This window comes from Brienomyrus brachyistius, chromosome 17, assembly GCF_023856365.1.
Source record: "Brienomyrus brachyistius isolate T26 chromosome 17, BBRACH_0.4, whole genome shotgun sequence".
In the NCBI taxonomy this organism is placed as follows: Eukaryota; Metazoa; Chordata; class Actinopteri; order Osteoglossiformes; family Mormyridae; genus Brienomyrus; species Brienomyrus brachyistius.
In genome coordinates this window covers 15,868,953-15,886,987 of record NC_064549.1, presented here as the reverse complement: position 1 = coordinate 15,886,987, position 18,035 = coordinate 15,868,953, and the positions used below count along the sequence as shown (strand labels likewise).

The following is an 18,035-nucleotide window of genomic DNA, read 5'->3' as shown; positions in this document are numbered from 1 at the left end:
GGGCAGTTCGGCAGGCGCTAACCCAACCTGACTGAGAAGTGACACCCTAAAAATGGCCAACTTGCTTAGCAGGAATTCATACATCTCACTATGGGAAGTGTCTGACATCTTGGCAGCATAGCTCTCCATCATGTCTGTCCACTCATGTATGGAGAACTTGTCAGAACCTTCCCTTTAAAAAATGGAGGTGGCTCTGAATCCAGCTGCACTACCACCCTCAGCTGTGAAAGTCCAGAGCCATTAGCAGACTGGTTAGATGGGTGAGTAAAAGACTGACTACCACTGGGCTGGTGCATGGGGGACAGGTTAGCTTCAATTTTATCCCCAGTCTGTTTTGCTAGGTCAGTGATTATGCCACTTAGCGCATCAGATGATACCAACTGGATAGGGTTGGGGTGAGACTGCAAAACAGTAGTGGAAGTATTGGGCCCCATGGTGGAACCCAAGTAATGCCATTGTACCTGGATAGCACTGCTCCCCACAACAGGCACTGCTCCATCCCTCCCATCAGGATGGTGGATTCCTGCCTATACTCCGCGTTGTGTTTGTGGGTGTAGTCAGGTGTGTGGGGTACAGGAGAAAGGGATAAAGCAGTCGTTCTTGGGGTTTATTGAGCTCTGTTGGGGACAATTAGAAAGGGGTTAACCCTCATGCGTTCAGGCCCTCTCACTCTCTCTCTTCCCTTTATAAAGAGGAAAGACAGCGGGAGGGGTGATGTGTGCTGACTGAAGCTGTGCTGCAGTCACAAAATGCAATAGTCTATGCTGTAAGATATGTTGCCAATGGTGCAGCAAGGGGGAAGAAGTGGAAGAATCGGAGAAGGGAGGAAACGCAGGAAGTACTCCTTGGGGTCGTCTCTGTTTCCGCTGCCCGCTCTGCTGCATGCCGGGTGCTTGATCCAGTGGTGTTCGGGCATGCCGCTATCGCCCCACCTAAACATGCCCCACTGCCAGCATCGGCAGCACACCCCTTTTTGGGGAAGCGCTTGGCCCTTAAAGGGGCCAGGTCTATTGAGATATCCATTCTGTGGGTCCCCAAGTTCCTGAACCGGGCAGCGCCCTCTGCCAAGGCGCAAGCGCCTGCAACGCTCCTGGTGGCACCTGTGCCTGCAGCTTCGCCCTCAGTGGCTCCTGTGCCTGCAGCTTCGCCCCTAGTGATTCCTGCTACTCCACCCCCATGGTTCCTGCTGCTCTGGCTCCACCCTTCCGTGAGGTCCTGGCACCACCTCTGCCTGTTATTCCACCCATTCCTGAGGAGCCATCTCTGCCTGTTTTTCCGCCCGAGGCTCCTGAGGTGCTTGCTCCGCCCATCCCGGATCCTGAGGCGCCTGCTCTGCCCGTTCCGGCTCCTGAGGCTCCTGCTCCGCCCATCCCGGCTCCGCCCAAGGCTCCTGCTCTGTCCGTCCCGGCTCTGCCCGAGGCTCCTGCTACACCTCCGCTCGCTGCTTCGATTGAGCCTCCTGCTCCACCCATGCCTCATGCTCCGGCTCAGGCTCCACTCATGCCTGAGGTCCCAGATCAAGCACCGCCCACGCCTGAGGTCCTGATCCTGCTCCTGTGGCCCCTGTCCCCAGGGAGGTCCCTGATTGCTGCTCCTTCTCCCTTAATGGAGAAGGAGGAGGAGCTCGAATGGGACCCCTCAGGGATTTACCTTATATCCCTGTGACTTCCCCTCCACACAGAGGAGATACCAAACAGGCCCCCGCATGTCAGTTTCCCGGAAGGGGAGAGGACACCAGCGCAAGGGTCGTGTCCTGCCCGCCCTGCCCCCTGGTTTGCTCTCAGTCTCCCTGGCTGTGGCTCCTGGGACACCTGCGGGTTCTCCAGCTCCTGCTCGGCGGTCGCCTGCGAGTCTCCCTTTAGTGGGTTGTCGGTTTGCCCCCCGACCCTTCCCCTCATTTAATCCTCATCCCTTCATCCCTCCTCTCTCAGCTCCTCATCCTTCTGTGGTTCCTCCTTTCGCTCCCAGTCCTTTTGACCCTCCCGTTAATGTTTCCCCATGTGTCCCTTCCTGGTCTGCCTGTCCGCGTTTCCCATCTTGTGTCAGGTGTTGTCTTGGTTGCTTCCCCTGTGCCTGTTCTGCATGTCTGTCCTATTCCTGGTGTCTCGTTCATGGTTTTTGCTTCTGTTTTCCAGGTCCTGTATCCCTGGTCTTGTCTCGTCCATCGCTCCTGGAGTGTGTGACTTTGGGGGGGGGGGGTCTGTCACAACCTGCTCGACCGATCCTCTCGTGTGCCAGACCCCCCTCGTTAACCTCATGTGAAATCCCTATGTTATCAGCTGTTTCTTGTTTCATTAAGTCCTGTTAATTTAAGTCCAGATCAGAGTATGTATTCCCAGTTCCATCATTGACGTCTTTATGTCTGTTGTGCTCCGCTTTCTTATTAAAACCCTTTTATTTATCCCAGTCCTGTTTCCCTTGCCTGCTTCCCCGCTCCGCACTGTGTCAGTCACGACAGAAGCATGCTACTGAACGAGTGCAGTGGCTGGGAAAGGGGACTTAATTATTCTTGTGTGTGTTCGTTTTATTTTAATTTTGGGTTTCCAATTCGAAAAATATGAATGATATTTGTTCAAACAAAACACAACCAGAAGTTTTTTCAGGTGTTTTAAAATGTTCAAATAAAAGGCAGTAGAACTATTATTTTTCTGCATCTCACAATTTAGATTCTGTACCAGGCTACAGACAATTCTGCTCTTCTGCCAGCCGATCCTTCCCTGCACGTGTTACTGCTGGCATACAATCCTTTGTTGGCATTGGCACAAGCAATTTAGCATCACAGATTCTGATGTCCTGTAATGTGTCCTCATTTATGTGCAATGGACCTCCAACACGCATGGAGATGTTATACAACATGCAACAAAGAATGCCACGACCTCCTGAGGGCTGTATTGTAATATTCCACCTGACTTATCTAAATCTGACATGCATTTTCAGTAATCCAAATATCATTTCAACAACAGTACATGCTTAATTCTGATAATGAACTCGAAACGTTTTTTTTTCAATGTGTATTCTTAATGGGCTGATCAGTAGAATCGTATAAATTGGCCTTAAATATTTCCCACCATACTTTTGTTGGTGGCGGCAGTTCGTAAGATGCTGCTGCTGAACGTTTTGTTCAGAAATGGCAAGAAATCGTTTGCAAAACGGCAGGTCCAGTCACAGGAACTATGAGGATCATAATCCATCGTGGTTATCGGTCACTGTTACGCATCGCTCGTTCACATATTGTTCAATACTGACACGTGAACGTGCCATCTTTCATGTAATGTGTTTAGCCGCTAGGCTACTACCACCCCGTTAGAAGTTAAATTTATCAGAAGTTGTTTAATAAAATAATAAATTCTTAACAAATCAAACCCTTGATCTTATCTTTTTAGTAGTGAAAGTATGCTTATAAAAGGATAATTGTTTATATTATTTGGGTTAAATTAATGCACATTGTAGATATTTAAGACATTTAAGAGGCCCTTTCATTTCAGGTTTCAATAACGGCAGTGCACTCATGCACATCCAGTATTAATGCCCCTACATCACCGATATCAGTAAGTTCTGACTTTAGTGACAGCTAACAGATAGGTGGCAACATCAGTCTGCAGAGTATTTTTGTAAAATGTAACGAATACATATAGGTATACATATATTTTTTATTTATTTGTGAGTATGGTAGCTTCCTGTTGGCTAGACAATATGATTTTTCATTTGCACATGAAGACTTGCATTAATGTTTCCCCTTCATTCCATTATTATTACTGCATACTTCAGTTTTCTGTTTGTCAGATGAAAATCACATGAAAGATGGCACGTTCGCGTGTCAGTATTGACCAATATGCGAACGAGCGACGCGTAAATGTGACCGATAATCACGATCCCCCTCCCGCCCCAAAATACATTCATAGCTTCCCGATGTCACAGTGGAAGGTGTACATGATGTTGCTCCCGGCTGTGTAGCAATACCATGTAACGCAGCACGAACAACTGCCAAAACTGCACGTTCTATGGCCTCTAAGTGAGCGGAATTCGCCATGTTGTCCCGCATCAGCCCTAACCTGCGCTCTCGTTGGTACCGCCCATTTTACACAAATGGGCGTGGCTAATTTGCATATGTTCTCAACATTTAGAGTCTACATTTAACATTTATATTTAACATTTAACATTTAGATTTAACATTTAGATTTAACATTTAGATTTAAGTTTTATATTTATATTTACATTTAACATTTATATTTAACATTTATATTTATATTTAAGTTTTATATTTAACATTTAAGTTTTATATTTAACATTTATATTTACATTTAACATTTATATTTAACATTTATATTTACATTTAATATTTATATTTACATTTAACATTTATATTTAACATTTATATTTATATTTAAGTTTTATATTTAACATTTATATTTACATTTACATTTAAGTTTTATATTTAACATTTATATATATATTTACATTTAACATTTATATGTAACATTTACATTTAATATTTATATATAGACAAACCATTTATATTTACATATGATGAACAATTTTGAACATAATTTACACAGCAAAAAAACCTGATGATCCACAACACCATTGACTTCTAGCTAAATGTCAAAAAAATTGCACTAAATGTTGAAAAAGTGGCAAGTACAAAAATGTTTGCATACCCCAGTGCACAAAGAAAGGTCGATAAAGACATGATTAGCTGAGTTTGGTGTGGAAGAACTAGACTGCCCTGCATGGAACCTGACCTCAAGCACACCTTTTGGATAAACTTGGACAGAGACTGCAAGCCTGGCTTTCATGTCCAACATCAGTGCCTGACCTTACAAATGCTCTTCTGAATGAATGGGCAAAAATTCCCACATACAAACTGCAAATCTTGTGGAGAGCCTTTCCAGAAGAATGGCAGCTTCTGTAGCTGCAAAGGGGGGACCAACACGATATTGATGCCTATGGATTTGGAATGGGATGTCAGAAAAGTCAGGTAGGTGGAATTACCAGTGGTCCAAGTATGTTTGTTATGTGTCTATTGATACACTCTTTGGACAAACAGACTAGGGAATATTGTGAAAAAAAATCATCATTTTATTCAGCTAGAAAAATATTTTATTAACTTAAAATGTTTCTTTTTTTTCTAAGATTAAAAATGACTATTAAATATAATATCCATAGATTGTGATACTTTAATAGTTGTATAGGTGTAATAATACAATAGTTGCACGTACAGTATAGGTTTCATTGTTCACATCTTTATACATGCTAATTAAAGATCATATCACAAAGTTACTACAGTAATCCTTGTGTACTAAACTGGACTCTGGTTAACAGGTAATTCTGGTTAACAAATTTCCTTCTGTTTTCAGTCTCTCCCTCCTACAATTTCCCCTGGGGAAAGTCAGGCTATTTAAGCAACCATTATGTCAGTGAATTGGATACTATCAGCAAGCATAACAAAAATGTTTTGTCACTTTGCAAAGGTGGGTACTATGCCCTTATGTCTATTTCTTCTGAACATTTTTTTTACAAATTCTTTGATCTCAGCAGTGTTCAGAGAATATACAATAGGGTTCAGCATGGCAGGAACACAATATGAGAGTGATGTGTTGATTATTCTTGCACTGGAGTCAATTGGGATATAGATTCCAGCTATGTACATGCACAATAATGGAATATAAAATACAGACACTAATATTAGGTGAGAAAAACAGGTCTTTAAAGCCTTTAGACGTCCTTCCCAGGAGGCAATTTTAGTCAGCGCCAGCAAAATGCATGCATAAGACAAACTAATTACAGACATTGGTAAAATTAAATGTAAAACAATGTATAACTTTACTAATGTTATACTTGGAGTATTATCATTACATGCCAGTCGGAATATAGGTCCATGGTCACAGAAATAGCTTTCAATCACTGTGGATTTACAGAAGGACAGTTTGGTGATGAAAATCACTCCGACAATCATGTAGGTACAATTGAATATCCATCCAACAGTGACAATAATACCTATTGATGTTTTTGTGACAATGCTGTGGTATCTCAATGGAAAACAAATTGCAACAAACCTGTCATATGCTAGAACAGTAAGCATGACAGACTGAACAGAGTTAAAGAAATATACAAAAAACATATTGGCCAAGCACGCACCATAGGCAATTTGTTGTGTATTGAACATAACATTTTGTACCACGTTAGGAAAAATAGCTGTGCTCTCACCCAAGTCAGCTATAGCTAAACTAAAAATTGCCATATACTTTGGGGTGTGTAGACTATGGTCTATGTAAATAATAAATGTGACCAAGGAGTTTCCCAATACAGTCACAGCATAAACTAAACACAGGAAAAAAAAAAAATATTTGGCATGAGGCAAATTAGAAAATCCACTGATATGGAAAAAATCTGGACGCACTAAAGAGTTTGCAGTATTGTTAATGTAAATTATCCCAGACATGTTCTCTCTGTATCAGTCTTCTTCAGTCCTCACAGTCCTGGGAATTAAAACTTGTTAACATTTCTGAAAATTCAATTCTCCAGTTCCAATGCAGGCCTTCCACAATTGTATCCCAGGCACGAGATCCTGGGTGCATCCTGGCTAAATGCTAAGATTTCAATTCAGTTCTGGCTTAATTATTAGTTAGTTATTATGGTTTTGTTATGTTTGCATGAAACTCATACTTGCTTGGTGGCACTCAGACACATGAAAAATACACAAATATTACATAGATACAATTAAATTTTAATATGGGTGGTGTTTTTTCTAAAAGTACTGATATACTTAAGACAGTGTTTCCCTTTACTGTATAAAAAATTGCATAATAACTTAGTTTTTACTGGGTGTATTAATGGATATGTTAATGACATGGAAATAACCTGACAATAATTACGGATGTCATGTTGGCCAGAGTTGCGAGTTTGAGTCCTGCCCCTGCTCTGTATATATGGAGTTTGCATTGCATGCTTATCCCGTATGTACAGTGTACCCCGCTAAATTATTTTGTTTATTTGAACACAATAAATAAAAATTATATATTAAAGTAATATTTTGTTTTCTGGCAATGCAACCATGTACAGGTTAAGCCGTTACTGTACAGGAGATGAATGCAAGGATACATCCATCTATCCATTTTCCAAACCACTTATCCTTTTGGGTCGCGGGGGTCTGGAGCCTGTCCTGGAAGCAATGGGCACGAGGCAGGTAACAGCCCAGGATGGGGGGCCAGCCTATCGCAGGGCACACTCACACACTATTCACTCTCACATGCACACCTACAGTACAGACAATTTAGCAACTCCAATTAGCCTCAGCATGTTTTTGGACTGTGGGGGGAAACCGGAGTACCCGGAGGAAACCCCTCGACGACATGGGGAGAACATGCAAACTCCACACACATGTAACCCAGGCGGAGACTCAAACCCGGGTCCCAGAGGTGTGAGGCAACAGTGCTAACCACTGCACCACCATGCCGCCTCCCTGCAAGGATACCTGAATAAGTAAATGTTTTGCAGGGTTGGTTAATATAGATTACTTGTACTACTTCAGCTGCAGATCTCCAGCACTATGAATGTGCTATCAATATGACTCTACAAAAAAAATCTAATTATAATCATAGAAATTACAGTATAGCACAAGTATTAAAGACTGTAACCTATCTGTTTAAAAGTTTTTCATAGATTAATATGCTGTTAAAAACTTGAGAGTAAAAAGAATGACATGCAAAATACTCACTGGAAGTTGAAGACAAAAAATATTACTTGTAAATCTCCCTTCAAAGCTCTTCTTTACAGGTTAAGGTTAACGTTGATCAGGTGTCCTTTTATACATTATCCTCTGTGATGAAAAAACAGGGAAACAAAGATGACTGGATCTCCTGACTCACGTCACTGGCCCCCAGATGCCACAATCAAGGGATTGTCTTTAGCACATATTCTTTCAACTTCAGCTTCAACTGTATTTGTATTTTAAAACCACTATAGTTGACCAAAGTGCTTCACAGGTACAGCCAGCAATAAAACAAAGAACAATAGAGACAAACAACTACACTAAAATAAGATAAAAATAAAATAAGGTACAATAATGCTGCACTGAGATGTCTGGGTTCAACTCAAACTACAAGCCAGAGGAAACAGGTGGGTTTTAAGTAAGGACTTGAAAGTCTCTGATGTTCTGAGGTAGATGGTTCCACAGGACAGGGCCTACAGCTGAAAAGGCCCGATCCCCTCTATTTTTGAGCCTTGTCTCTACCATGAATGCAAACACAGATTTGGAGTAATCATCAGCAAGAAGTTCACCATGCCAAGGAATAAGGGGAGACAAGACAGAGAAATTAAGCAGCTAATACAGTAATGGCGGCAAAACGCAAGTGCTGGAGGAAAGCAAATCAGGCAGAGAGAGGGGGTCTAAAGGGGGGTCCACCTGTGGAAGGCAGAGCGCATCCGAAGGAGGTGAAAGAGGAAAGAGATGAAGCGAGCTAACAACTTCAAGAACCCCTTCAGGTTTGCCAGGCAGCTGCTGAAAGAGCCAAAATTATGGAAGGTCTCTAGAGAGGAGCACATTAGGTAACAGTATAACGACCTTATGAGGAATGAGCCCTTAGGCCCACCAGGCTTCCTACCTCATCTAGATCCACCGACGAGCAAGTTCAACGTTCTCCCCCCAAAGTTCAGTGAAGTCCAAGAGGCAGTGAGAAAGGCTAGATCTGCATCAGCCTCTGGTCTCAGTTGTGGAGCCTAATGTGATCAGTATGGAAAAAGCTTACCATCCCAGAGGCATGGTGGAGAGCCCCACCAGCTTATTGACCAAGCCATTGAGTTTTTCCATATGCCATACAGCATAAGGACCATCATTAAAAGATACTTCAGTGACCTGCAATTAGCCTTCTCTCTCCAGGATTTTACAGCAGCTGGAATTAGGCATTGCAATGAGGTGTTCAGTATCCCCCATTCTCTCTGTGGCTGTGTTTGAAATAATTCTCTCGGGGCAAGGCAGATGGTGGGAGGAATCAGACTGCCATCAGGTCAGAAACTTCCTCCCCTGAGAGCCTTTATGGATTGTATCACTAGCCTTCTACTAACAGCACCATGCACTTCAAGGCTGCTGAAGACAAGCTGATGTCCTGGGCAAGAATTAAAATTAAACCTGTCAAATCTTGAAGCCTCTCTCTCTCTGGAAGAGGGTAAAAAGTGATCATACCATCTTTACTGTCAGTGGGGAGAAGATCCCCTTGCTTGCTGATCATCCCATCAAAAGTCTGGGGAGACATTATACAGCAGGGCTCTCAGACAAGCAAGCAGGAAAAGCCGTGATGCACCAACTAATAGATGGCCTCTTAATGATTGACCAATCCCAGCTCCCAGGAAAACTCAAGGACTGGTGTTACCATGCCACACTATACCACAGGATAATGTGGCTGCTAAAGCTAAGCGAGATCCCAGTATCCATGGAAAGCAAGTTGGATGGGAAAGCCAACACTTTTATCCGGGAACGGCTGGGTCTGCCGTGATGCCTGTTGAAGATTGGTCACTGTCCTTGCAGTCAATCATGTTAGGCTACATGCAGGACAAGACCAGGCTGGTGCTTGAGATGAAAGAGTTTACCGACCAGGCTGTGAGGGTTGCCAATGTCCAGATCTGTACTGGCCAGAGGTGGGAAGCCCAGGCTGAAATCAACAAGGCAATAAGCAGGCTGCAGCACAAAGAAATCGTCGTCAGAGTGCAGACAGGAAGAGCTACAGAAAGGCCCCAAAGTTCTGGTTCAAGGCAACTAGGAAAGAGAGGAAGGAACTGGTTGTAGCAGAGGTGACAAATATGGAGAACGAACGTCTCAAGATCAAGTCTGTTGCTCAGGGGCGCCAGGGGGACTGGATGACATGGAAGGGTGTGATCAGTAAAACCATCAGCGTGGCAAACCTTTGGAAGATCCCGCAGGCAAGGCTTAGCTTTCTGGTAAGAGCCACGTATGATTCGCTCCCCTGCCCATGGAATCTAGAACTGTGGCTGGGCAAGAAGGAATACTGCCCTCTTTGTAACACCAGGAGCGCAGGACTCCACAACATCTTGTCAGGCTATAAGACAACACTCTCCCAAAGCCGCTACAGATGGTGGCACGACCAGGTCCTGCGAAAGCTGGCAGAGGTCTTAGAGGGGCAGAGGTAGGAAGCAAGCAGAGGGCACCCTCCACCAGCGGACTGGCACATCTGGTTTATTCATGAAGGGGAGGGCGGTGTAAATACTGTTCCATGAGCCTCTCATGATCCAGGGCTGCAATATGAGATTCGACTTAGGCAGGAAGCTTCAGTTCCCCACTGAGATCCCTTTGTGCTGTGGTCAAGCAGTACTAAAACAGTTCTCCTCACTGAGCTAACCATCCCGTGGGAAGCAGATGTGGTGACTCCATGGGAGTGGAAGAGACTGAAATATTCAGACCTTGCCGAAGAGTGCAGGGAGGTGGGATGGAGAACCACTATTTACCTGGTAGAGGTTGGCTGCCATGGTTTTGTGGGGACATCAGCTGTCTACCTCCTGAGAGATTTGGGCGTGTGTGGAGCAAGTCTTCGGAAAGCAACCAAAGACCTGGCAGAGGAGGCAGAGAAGAGTACCTTGTAACATTCGGTTGGATAAATAGAAGAATAAAGAAAAACCTAACTCATGTCACTATTTCTGGCCTCCTTCCATTGAATATGTTGGAGCTCTCATGTGTATGCATGAGCCATTCACACCTGGACACTTATTTTAGTTTTATTGTATTCATCTTATGTCTTATATGTTTATACTTTATATAATTTTTTATATATATTGTATTACAAAGACGAGAGAGAAACAGAATTTTGATTCCCTTGAACATATAGGGAATTGACAATAAAAGCCTATTTGATATGATTTGATTTTGATTTAATGTCTGCAGGTAACGTGTGCAATTCAAATCACATGATAGTGCTTATAATTGAGGCTGCTCAATTCTGGGTAAAACATCAATGAAAAATGTTTTTCACTCAGAATCTGAAGTGTAATTTTCCCTTACAATTCTTGAGTGTAGGGAACCGTCAACCGTCCACTGGCCCAGTGGCGGAATCCAATTGGACAGCCAAAGGGTTGGAATGCGTGTCGGTCCTTCCGAGCGCTCCTGCAAAGTTACTTACCCTTTTAGGTAAAACTGAATTATATCTGACTCCAATTTAATTAAAGACTTTTTATGATGTTTTAGTCATGACATTTCTGTTATTTAGATTACTCCTCGGCTGTGTAAATCCATAATCTGTATTCTTTTCAAAACATCCATTGTGGGAAGTATTAAAGTTTTTAAAATTAGGTAAAATAGGCAAAAAAGTAAACCATATCACCTTTCTTTGTTTTACCTACTGTACATCGGGGTTGTGTAGTGCCACCCTAACCTGAAGATCGCTATTCTAAATAGCCGTATTTCCACGTATTCAAATCGCATTCGCATGGTAATTCTATGAACAATGCAATGGTGAAACGTGATCCAGATACATCCCTGTCAGCGCCATAAAAGGGGGGGGGGGGATGTGGCCAGGTGTGAATGGCTCATGCACACACATGAATGTTGCAACATATTCAATGAGAGGAGCTCAGAAATAGTGAGTTAGGTTTTTCTTATTTATTTATCCAACTGAATGTTGTAACTACACCATTTAGTCATCTTCATGTAGCCAATACTTTGGTGATCATATATCTGGGATCAAAACAAACTGCCACCATTGCTTACTATGTACTTTATAATGTTTTTGCAAGTGCTCCAAACTGCAATTTGCAATATCTATACTTTGATGTCAAATTACAAACTTCACATTAATCTGACATATTTACAGTATGCATTAAAGTTTTGAGGAGTGTAATGCTAAAACAAATGTATAAGAAATAATTTATTTGCCATGAATTACGTTTATGATATTGAACGAAATGTGTGACCATGCCCTAGTCAGTGAAAGTGTGTCCCCTGCCCCTAGACCCCAGAGGGTTAATACAATGTCAGCCTAGATAACCGTTCGGGCTCAGCGACTCATATTACACTTGAGAGGCTCAGCCGACACTTGCCGTATCTGAGCTTGTGAATGCCTCAGAAGCTAAGCCGGTGTTGCCATACTGTAACTCACCGTGCGCGCGCCTCAGAGGCTGAGCCGGACTTTGCCGTAACTCAGTGTGTGCGCGCCTCAGAGGCTGAGCCGGTCTTTGCCGTAACTCACTGTGTGCGCGCCTCAGAGGCTTAGCCGGTCTTTGCCATAACTCTGTGTGTACGCCTCAGAGACTGAGCCGGTCTTTGCCGTAACAAAGCGTGTGCGCGCCTCAGAGGATGAGCCGGTCTTTGCCATAACTCACTGTGTGCGCGCCTCAGAGGCTGAGCCGGTCTTTGCCATAACTCAGCGTGTGCGCGCCTCAGAGGATGATCCGGTCTTTGCCGTAACTCTGCGTGTGCGCGCCTCAGAGGCTGAGCCGGTCTTTGCCATAACTCACTGTGTGCGCGCCTCAGAGGCTGAGCCAGTCTTTGCCGTAACTCACTGTGTGCGCGCCTCAGAGACTGAGCCAGTCTTTGCCGTAACTCACTGTGTGCGCGCCTCAGAGGTTGAGCCAGTCTTTGCCGTAACTCACTGTGTGCGCGCCTCAGAGGCTGAGCCGGTCTTTGCCATAACTCACTGTGTGCGCGCCTCAGAGGCTGAGCCAGTCTTTGCCGTAACTCACTGTGTGCGCGCCTCAGAGGTTGAGCCAGTCTTTGCCGTAACTCACTGTGTGCGCGCCTCAGAGGCTGAGCCGGTCTTTGCCATAACTCACTGTGTGCGCGCCTCAGAGACTGAGCCAGTCTTTGCCGTAACTCACTGTGTGCGTGCCTCAGAGGCTGATCCGGTCTTTGCCGTAACTCAGCGTGTGTGCGCCTCAGAGGCTGAGCCGGTCTTTGCCATAACTCAGCGTGTGCGCGCCTCAGAGACTGAGCCAGTCTTTGCCGTAACTCAGCGTGTGCGCGCCTCAGAGGCTGAGCCGGTCTTTGCCGTAACTCAGCGTGTGCGCGCCTCAGAGACTGAGCCGGTCTTTGCCGTAACTCAGCGTGTGCGCGCCTCAGAGGCTGAGCCGGTCTTTGCCGTAACTCAGCGTGTGCGCGCCTCAGAGGCTGAGCCGGTCTTTGCCGTAACTCAGCGTGTGCGCGCCTCAGAGGCTGAGCCGGTCTTTGCCGTAACTCAGCGTGTGCGCGCCTCAGAGGCTGAGCCGGTCTTTGCCGTAACTCAGCGTGTGCGCGCCTCAGAGGCTGAGCCGGTCTTTGCCGTAACTCAGCGTGTGCGCGCCTCAGAGGCTGAGCCAGACTTTGCCATAACTCTCTGTGTGTACGCCTCAGAGACTGAGCCGGTCTTTGCCGTAACTCAGCGTGTGCGCGCCTCAGAGACTGAGCCGGTCTTTGCCGTAACTCAGCGTGTGCGCGCCTCAGAGGCTGAGCCGGTCTTTGCCGTAACTCAGCGTGTGCGCGCCTCAGAGGCTGAGCCGGTCTTTGCCGTAACTCAGCGTGTGCGCGCATCAGAGGCTGAGCCGGACTTTGCCGTAACTCTCTGTGTGTACGCCTCAGAGACTGAGCCGGTCTTTGCCGTAACTCAGCGTGTGCGCGCCTCAGAGGATGAGCCGGTCTTTGCCATAACTCACTGTGTGCGCGCCTCAGAGGCTTAGCCGGTCTTTGCCATAACTCTGTGTGTACGCCTCAGAGACTGAGCCGGTCTTTGCCGTAACTCAGCGTGTGCGCGCCTCAGAGGATGAGCCGGTCTTTGCCATAACTCACTGTGTGCGCGCCTCAGAGGCTGAGCCGGTCTTTGCCATAACTCACTGTGTGCGCGCCTCAGAGACTGAGCCGGTCTTTGCCATAACTCAGTGTGGGCGCGCCTCAGAGACTGAGTCAGTCTTTGCCATAACTCAGTGTGTGCGCGCCTCAGAGGCTGAGCTGGTCTTTGCCGTATCTAAGCTTGTGCACGCCTCAGAAGCTTAGCCGGTTTTCACCGTATCTAAGCATGCCTCAGAGGTACGTTGAATCCTTTCTAAGGCAGCAATGTTGTTTTTAAGGTAAGGTGACCAAACCTGCACAAAATATTCTAGGTGGGGTCTTACTATGGAATTGTATAATCTTAGCATCACCTCCCTTGACCTAAACTGCACATATCTGCACACACAACATGCTATTGCTCATTTTATTGCTTCCCCACACTGGTGAGAGTGGGACATTGAAGCATCAACAAACACACCGAGGTCTTTCTCATAACCAGCTACCTTTATTTCAGTGAAACCCATAAAATATCTGTACTTTATATTTCTGCTCTCTGTATAAGTAAATTAAATTTCGTCTGCCAAATATCAGTCCAGTCACTAATTAAGTCAAGATCCTGTTGTAGCCTCTGTGCTGCTAGTTCAATATCTGCTACACCATCCACCTTGGTTTTGTCCGAAAATGTAACTAGTTTACTGTATGTCTTGGTGTCAATATCATTAATGAGAATTAGAATGTCCTAAAGTTGAACCCAGGGGGCGGCATGGTGGTGCAGTGGTTAGCACTGTCGCCTCACACCTCTGGGACCCGGGTTTGAGTCTCCGCCTGGGTCACATGTGTGCGGAGTTTGCATGTTCTCCCCATGTCGTCGTGGGGTTTCCTCCGGGTACTCCGGTTTCCCCCCACAGTCCAAAAACATGCTGAGGCTAATTGGAGTTGCTGAATTGCCCGTAGGTGTGCATGTGTGAGTGAATGGTGTGTGAGTGTGCCCTGCGATGGGCTGGCCCCCCATCCTGGGTTGTTCCCTGCCTCGTGCCCATTGATTCCGGGATAGGCTCCGGACCCCCCGCGACCCAATAGGATAAGCGGTTTGGAAAATGGATGGATGGATAAAGTTGAACCCTGCAGTACTGTGGTGTTATACTGACTAGGTCCTAACCTCAGGCTAAGGGCAATTTTCAGTGCTGTAGGATAATTTAAAATATGTTTATTTTATGTTGATATTTTCTAGTTTTAGTATGATGCTGAATTTTAAAGAACATTCAGATTTGGATGGCAGAGAACTTGCAAAAGAGCTGAACAACTTGTCTGAAGCTCATCAAAACCTGCTTGAGGTCCACTGTGTCCCAGGAGCAGCTTAGTGGACTTTCTATCATCACTATTAAATATATAATTGCTGGGTAGCTTTCATATCATAATGCAATTGATTACTTTAGAGCAAGGAATGCAAGAAAGGTCAGGTTTTCAAATGCAGTTGTGCAATTTTATTTGTGTTTTTTTCAGTGTAATAAATGGTATGTTCTAGGTGTGCATCCCCATCCTGGGTTGTTCCCTGCCTCGTGCCCATTGCTTCCGGGATAGGCTCTGGACCCCCGCGACCCAAAAGGATAAGCGGTTTGGAAAATGGATAGATGGATGGATGGATATTATGTTCTTTATACTGAAAGTGTGTTCTATTTGTGGATTTGTGTGATAAAAAAATTGGTGCAATTTATTTAAACTTGATTTCCTATTTTTTTCTAATTTAATTAGTATCTGTATACAAATTTTTCTAGTCTTAGTTTATTTTTGCTATATCTGCTCATTTTAACATCTTAATAAAAAGTTTTTTTTGTTGGGGGGGGGGGGGTGATATGGGGTTGTGTTCACCAGGGCACCTAGAGCTAAAACAAGCAAGAACTAGTATCGCCACTGCAGTGAATGTTTCCACATCGGTGCACCAACTAAAAATGTATGTCAAGGAGGAGCCCTGTGCAGATTCAGCAAGAGAAACAGGCTTTATTTGGGGGAGGGCAAAACTCGAGATTGGTGGTGAGGTAAACACTGGAGTAATCCAACACAGTCCAAATCGAGAGATAAAAGCTGGAGTCGGGAACCAAGTGATGGTCAGGTGATGTACATAGACGATCAGAGGGATCAGACAGGTTCACAGTGGTTGGTGGGCAGGCAAAGGTTGGGCAATGTATGTCGATGATCAGAGGGGTCAGAGAGGTACATGGTGGTCGGTGCGCAGGTAATGGTTGGGTGATGTACGTCAAAGTTTGGGGGGCCCAGATTGTCTCTGAATCTGGGGATGGAAGTGGGGTCAAGAAAACCAGGCAGGCAGACAGGAAAAAACACTCAACCTCAGGACAAACCATGAAAGTCTCATGTCAGGCGAGAACAAGATGAGAACAAGTAAACCAGACACACAGAGTAAATGGTCACAGTTGTGAAAGGGATTCTGCGGGGTGGTCCATGACATATGAACCCCCTCCCACTCAACGACCAACCACCTGACAGTTGGCCCAGACCCCCAGGATGCCAGCGATGGAAATCTGCAATGACAGAAGGGTCCAGGATAAACCTCCACAGAACCCAGGCCTGCCCCTCTGGACCATACTCCTCCCAGTCCATTAAATACTGCAAGACCCGACCCCAGCAATAAGCATCCAGCAGACAACAAACAGTGAATGCGGTCAGTCAGTCTAGGAGAAGGAGGAGGAGGCAACACAGAAGACGCCAGGGGACTAATCACATGGGGCTTGAGGAGAGAAACATAAAATGTAGGGTGGATCCATCGAATGCCGGTAGATGCAGCAGTGGGGCTGATTATCTTGGGCATGGGGAAGGGATCTATGAAACGAGGTACCAGCTTACGAGAGGAAACGCGGAGGGAAAATAGATAGAGAGTGCTAAGACAAACTGTCTGATCCACTTGGAAGTGCATTTTTGAATATGGGCATTATATTAGTATGCTTCCAAGTAGAAGGTACCACACCAGCAGATAAGGATTTCTGGAAAAGTAAAGTCAAAGGTTGGCTAATAATATCCCACATCACCCTCAGTTACGCATATATTGGTCATAGGCAACATTGTATTTGTTACTCATGTTCTCTACTGTGAATGTCATGCCTGGCTCGTACGATCCTCGTGTGTGCCACGCCCCCCTGATTATCAACGCGTGCTTCCCCAATCGTACCCAGCTGTGTCTTGTTGTTTTGATCAATCTTGTCTATTTGAGTCCATGTCTTGCCTGAGTCCTTCGTCTGTCATTGATGTTAGTTGGCGTCTGATGTTTCCCGTCCGAAGTCTGTGGCAGTGAACACCCGTGTATAATAATCATTAAACTCATGTATTATATCAATATCATTTTCAAGTATAAGGCCCTTAATATCCTGCAGATTAGTTATTTCAGCTTTTAGAGCTCTTTTGGAGTTAAAATATTGGAAGAAACTTTTATTGTCATCATTAGCCTCCAATGCAATCTTCCTTTCCACATTCCTCTTAGCGAGTCTAATGTTATTTTGTAACTCCACCTGTAGACTTACATACTCCTGCTTTTTTTAAAATTATTACTTATTTTCCATTTGTGGATCAGAGCCCTTTTCCTCCTGACTTTATTCTTAATTTCCTTAGTAAACCACCTTGGTTGTAGTTTCCTAGATTTAGTTTTGCTGGAAACAGGTATGAAGTCCTCTTGCACTTGCAACAATGTGCTTTTAAAAAATTCCCATGTCATTTCAACCATTTTGCTATTTAACTCCATCCAGTTTACAGTTTCTAGTTTCAGTCTGATACCATTAAAGTTAGCCTTCCTGTTACGATCGGGACGAGCAGAGCAGCGATCGTGCGGGCAGGCGTGCAAGGAGTAGGCTGACAGGCAGAGATCGGGGCACAACTCGGGGTTTATTGAGGGAACGGGGAGCAGGAGACATTAACTACACCAATACCACAATAACCTACAATGACGGACAGGGGAAACAGGTCAGACCAGGACTTAAGTAAGAAAAGATGAAGCATGGAAATTGGACAACGCTGGAGACAATCAGGGAAGCACACGTGGGTAATCAGGGGGCGTGGCACACACGAGGAGCCGACGAGCCGGGCATGACACTTCCTAACACTGTATACTTTTATTTTGGACTTCCACTACGATGATACCCAATAAGGAAATGGTGCGCTTGTGAAATTTGCCCTTCTTGAATTTAACAAACAACTTATTAGCAATGGTCCGGCTCATTTTGTGAAAAAATGAGAATGTCATCAAGGTAGATGAAACTGAACCTGTCAAACATGGAGCACGCTGGAATCT

General features: G+C 45.0%; 1 protein-coding gene across 1 annotated transcript; it reads right to left on the bottom strand.

The window, feature by feature from the left end:
- Positions 1–5,181: 5,181 nt before the first annotated feature.
- Positions 5,182–6,599, bottom strand: LOC125712033 (olfactory receptor 1-like). Its single transcript, XM_048981659.1, has one exon. The coding sequence runs from the start codon at positions 6,440–6,442 to the stop codon at positions 5,459–5,461; it is 984 nt and encodes a 327-aa protein (XP_048837616.1). The 5' UTR covers positions 6,443–6,599; the 3' UTR covers positions 5,182–5,458.
- Between the last annotated feature and the right edge of the window lie 11,436 nt (positions 6,600–18,035).

What these genes read in the sequence shown, in the direction of transcription:
- LOC125712033 (XM_048981659.1), bottom strand. Translation starts at nt 6,442, where the DNA reads ATGTCTGGGATAATTTACATTAACAATACTGCAAACTCTTTAGTGCGT.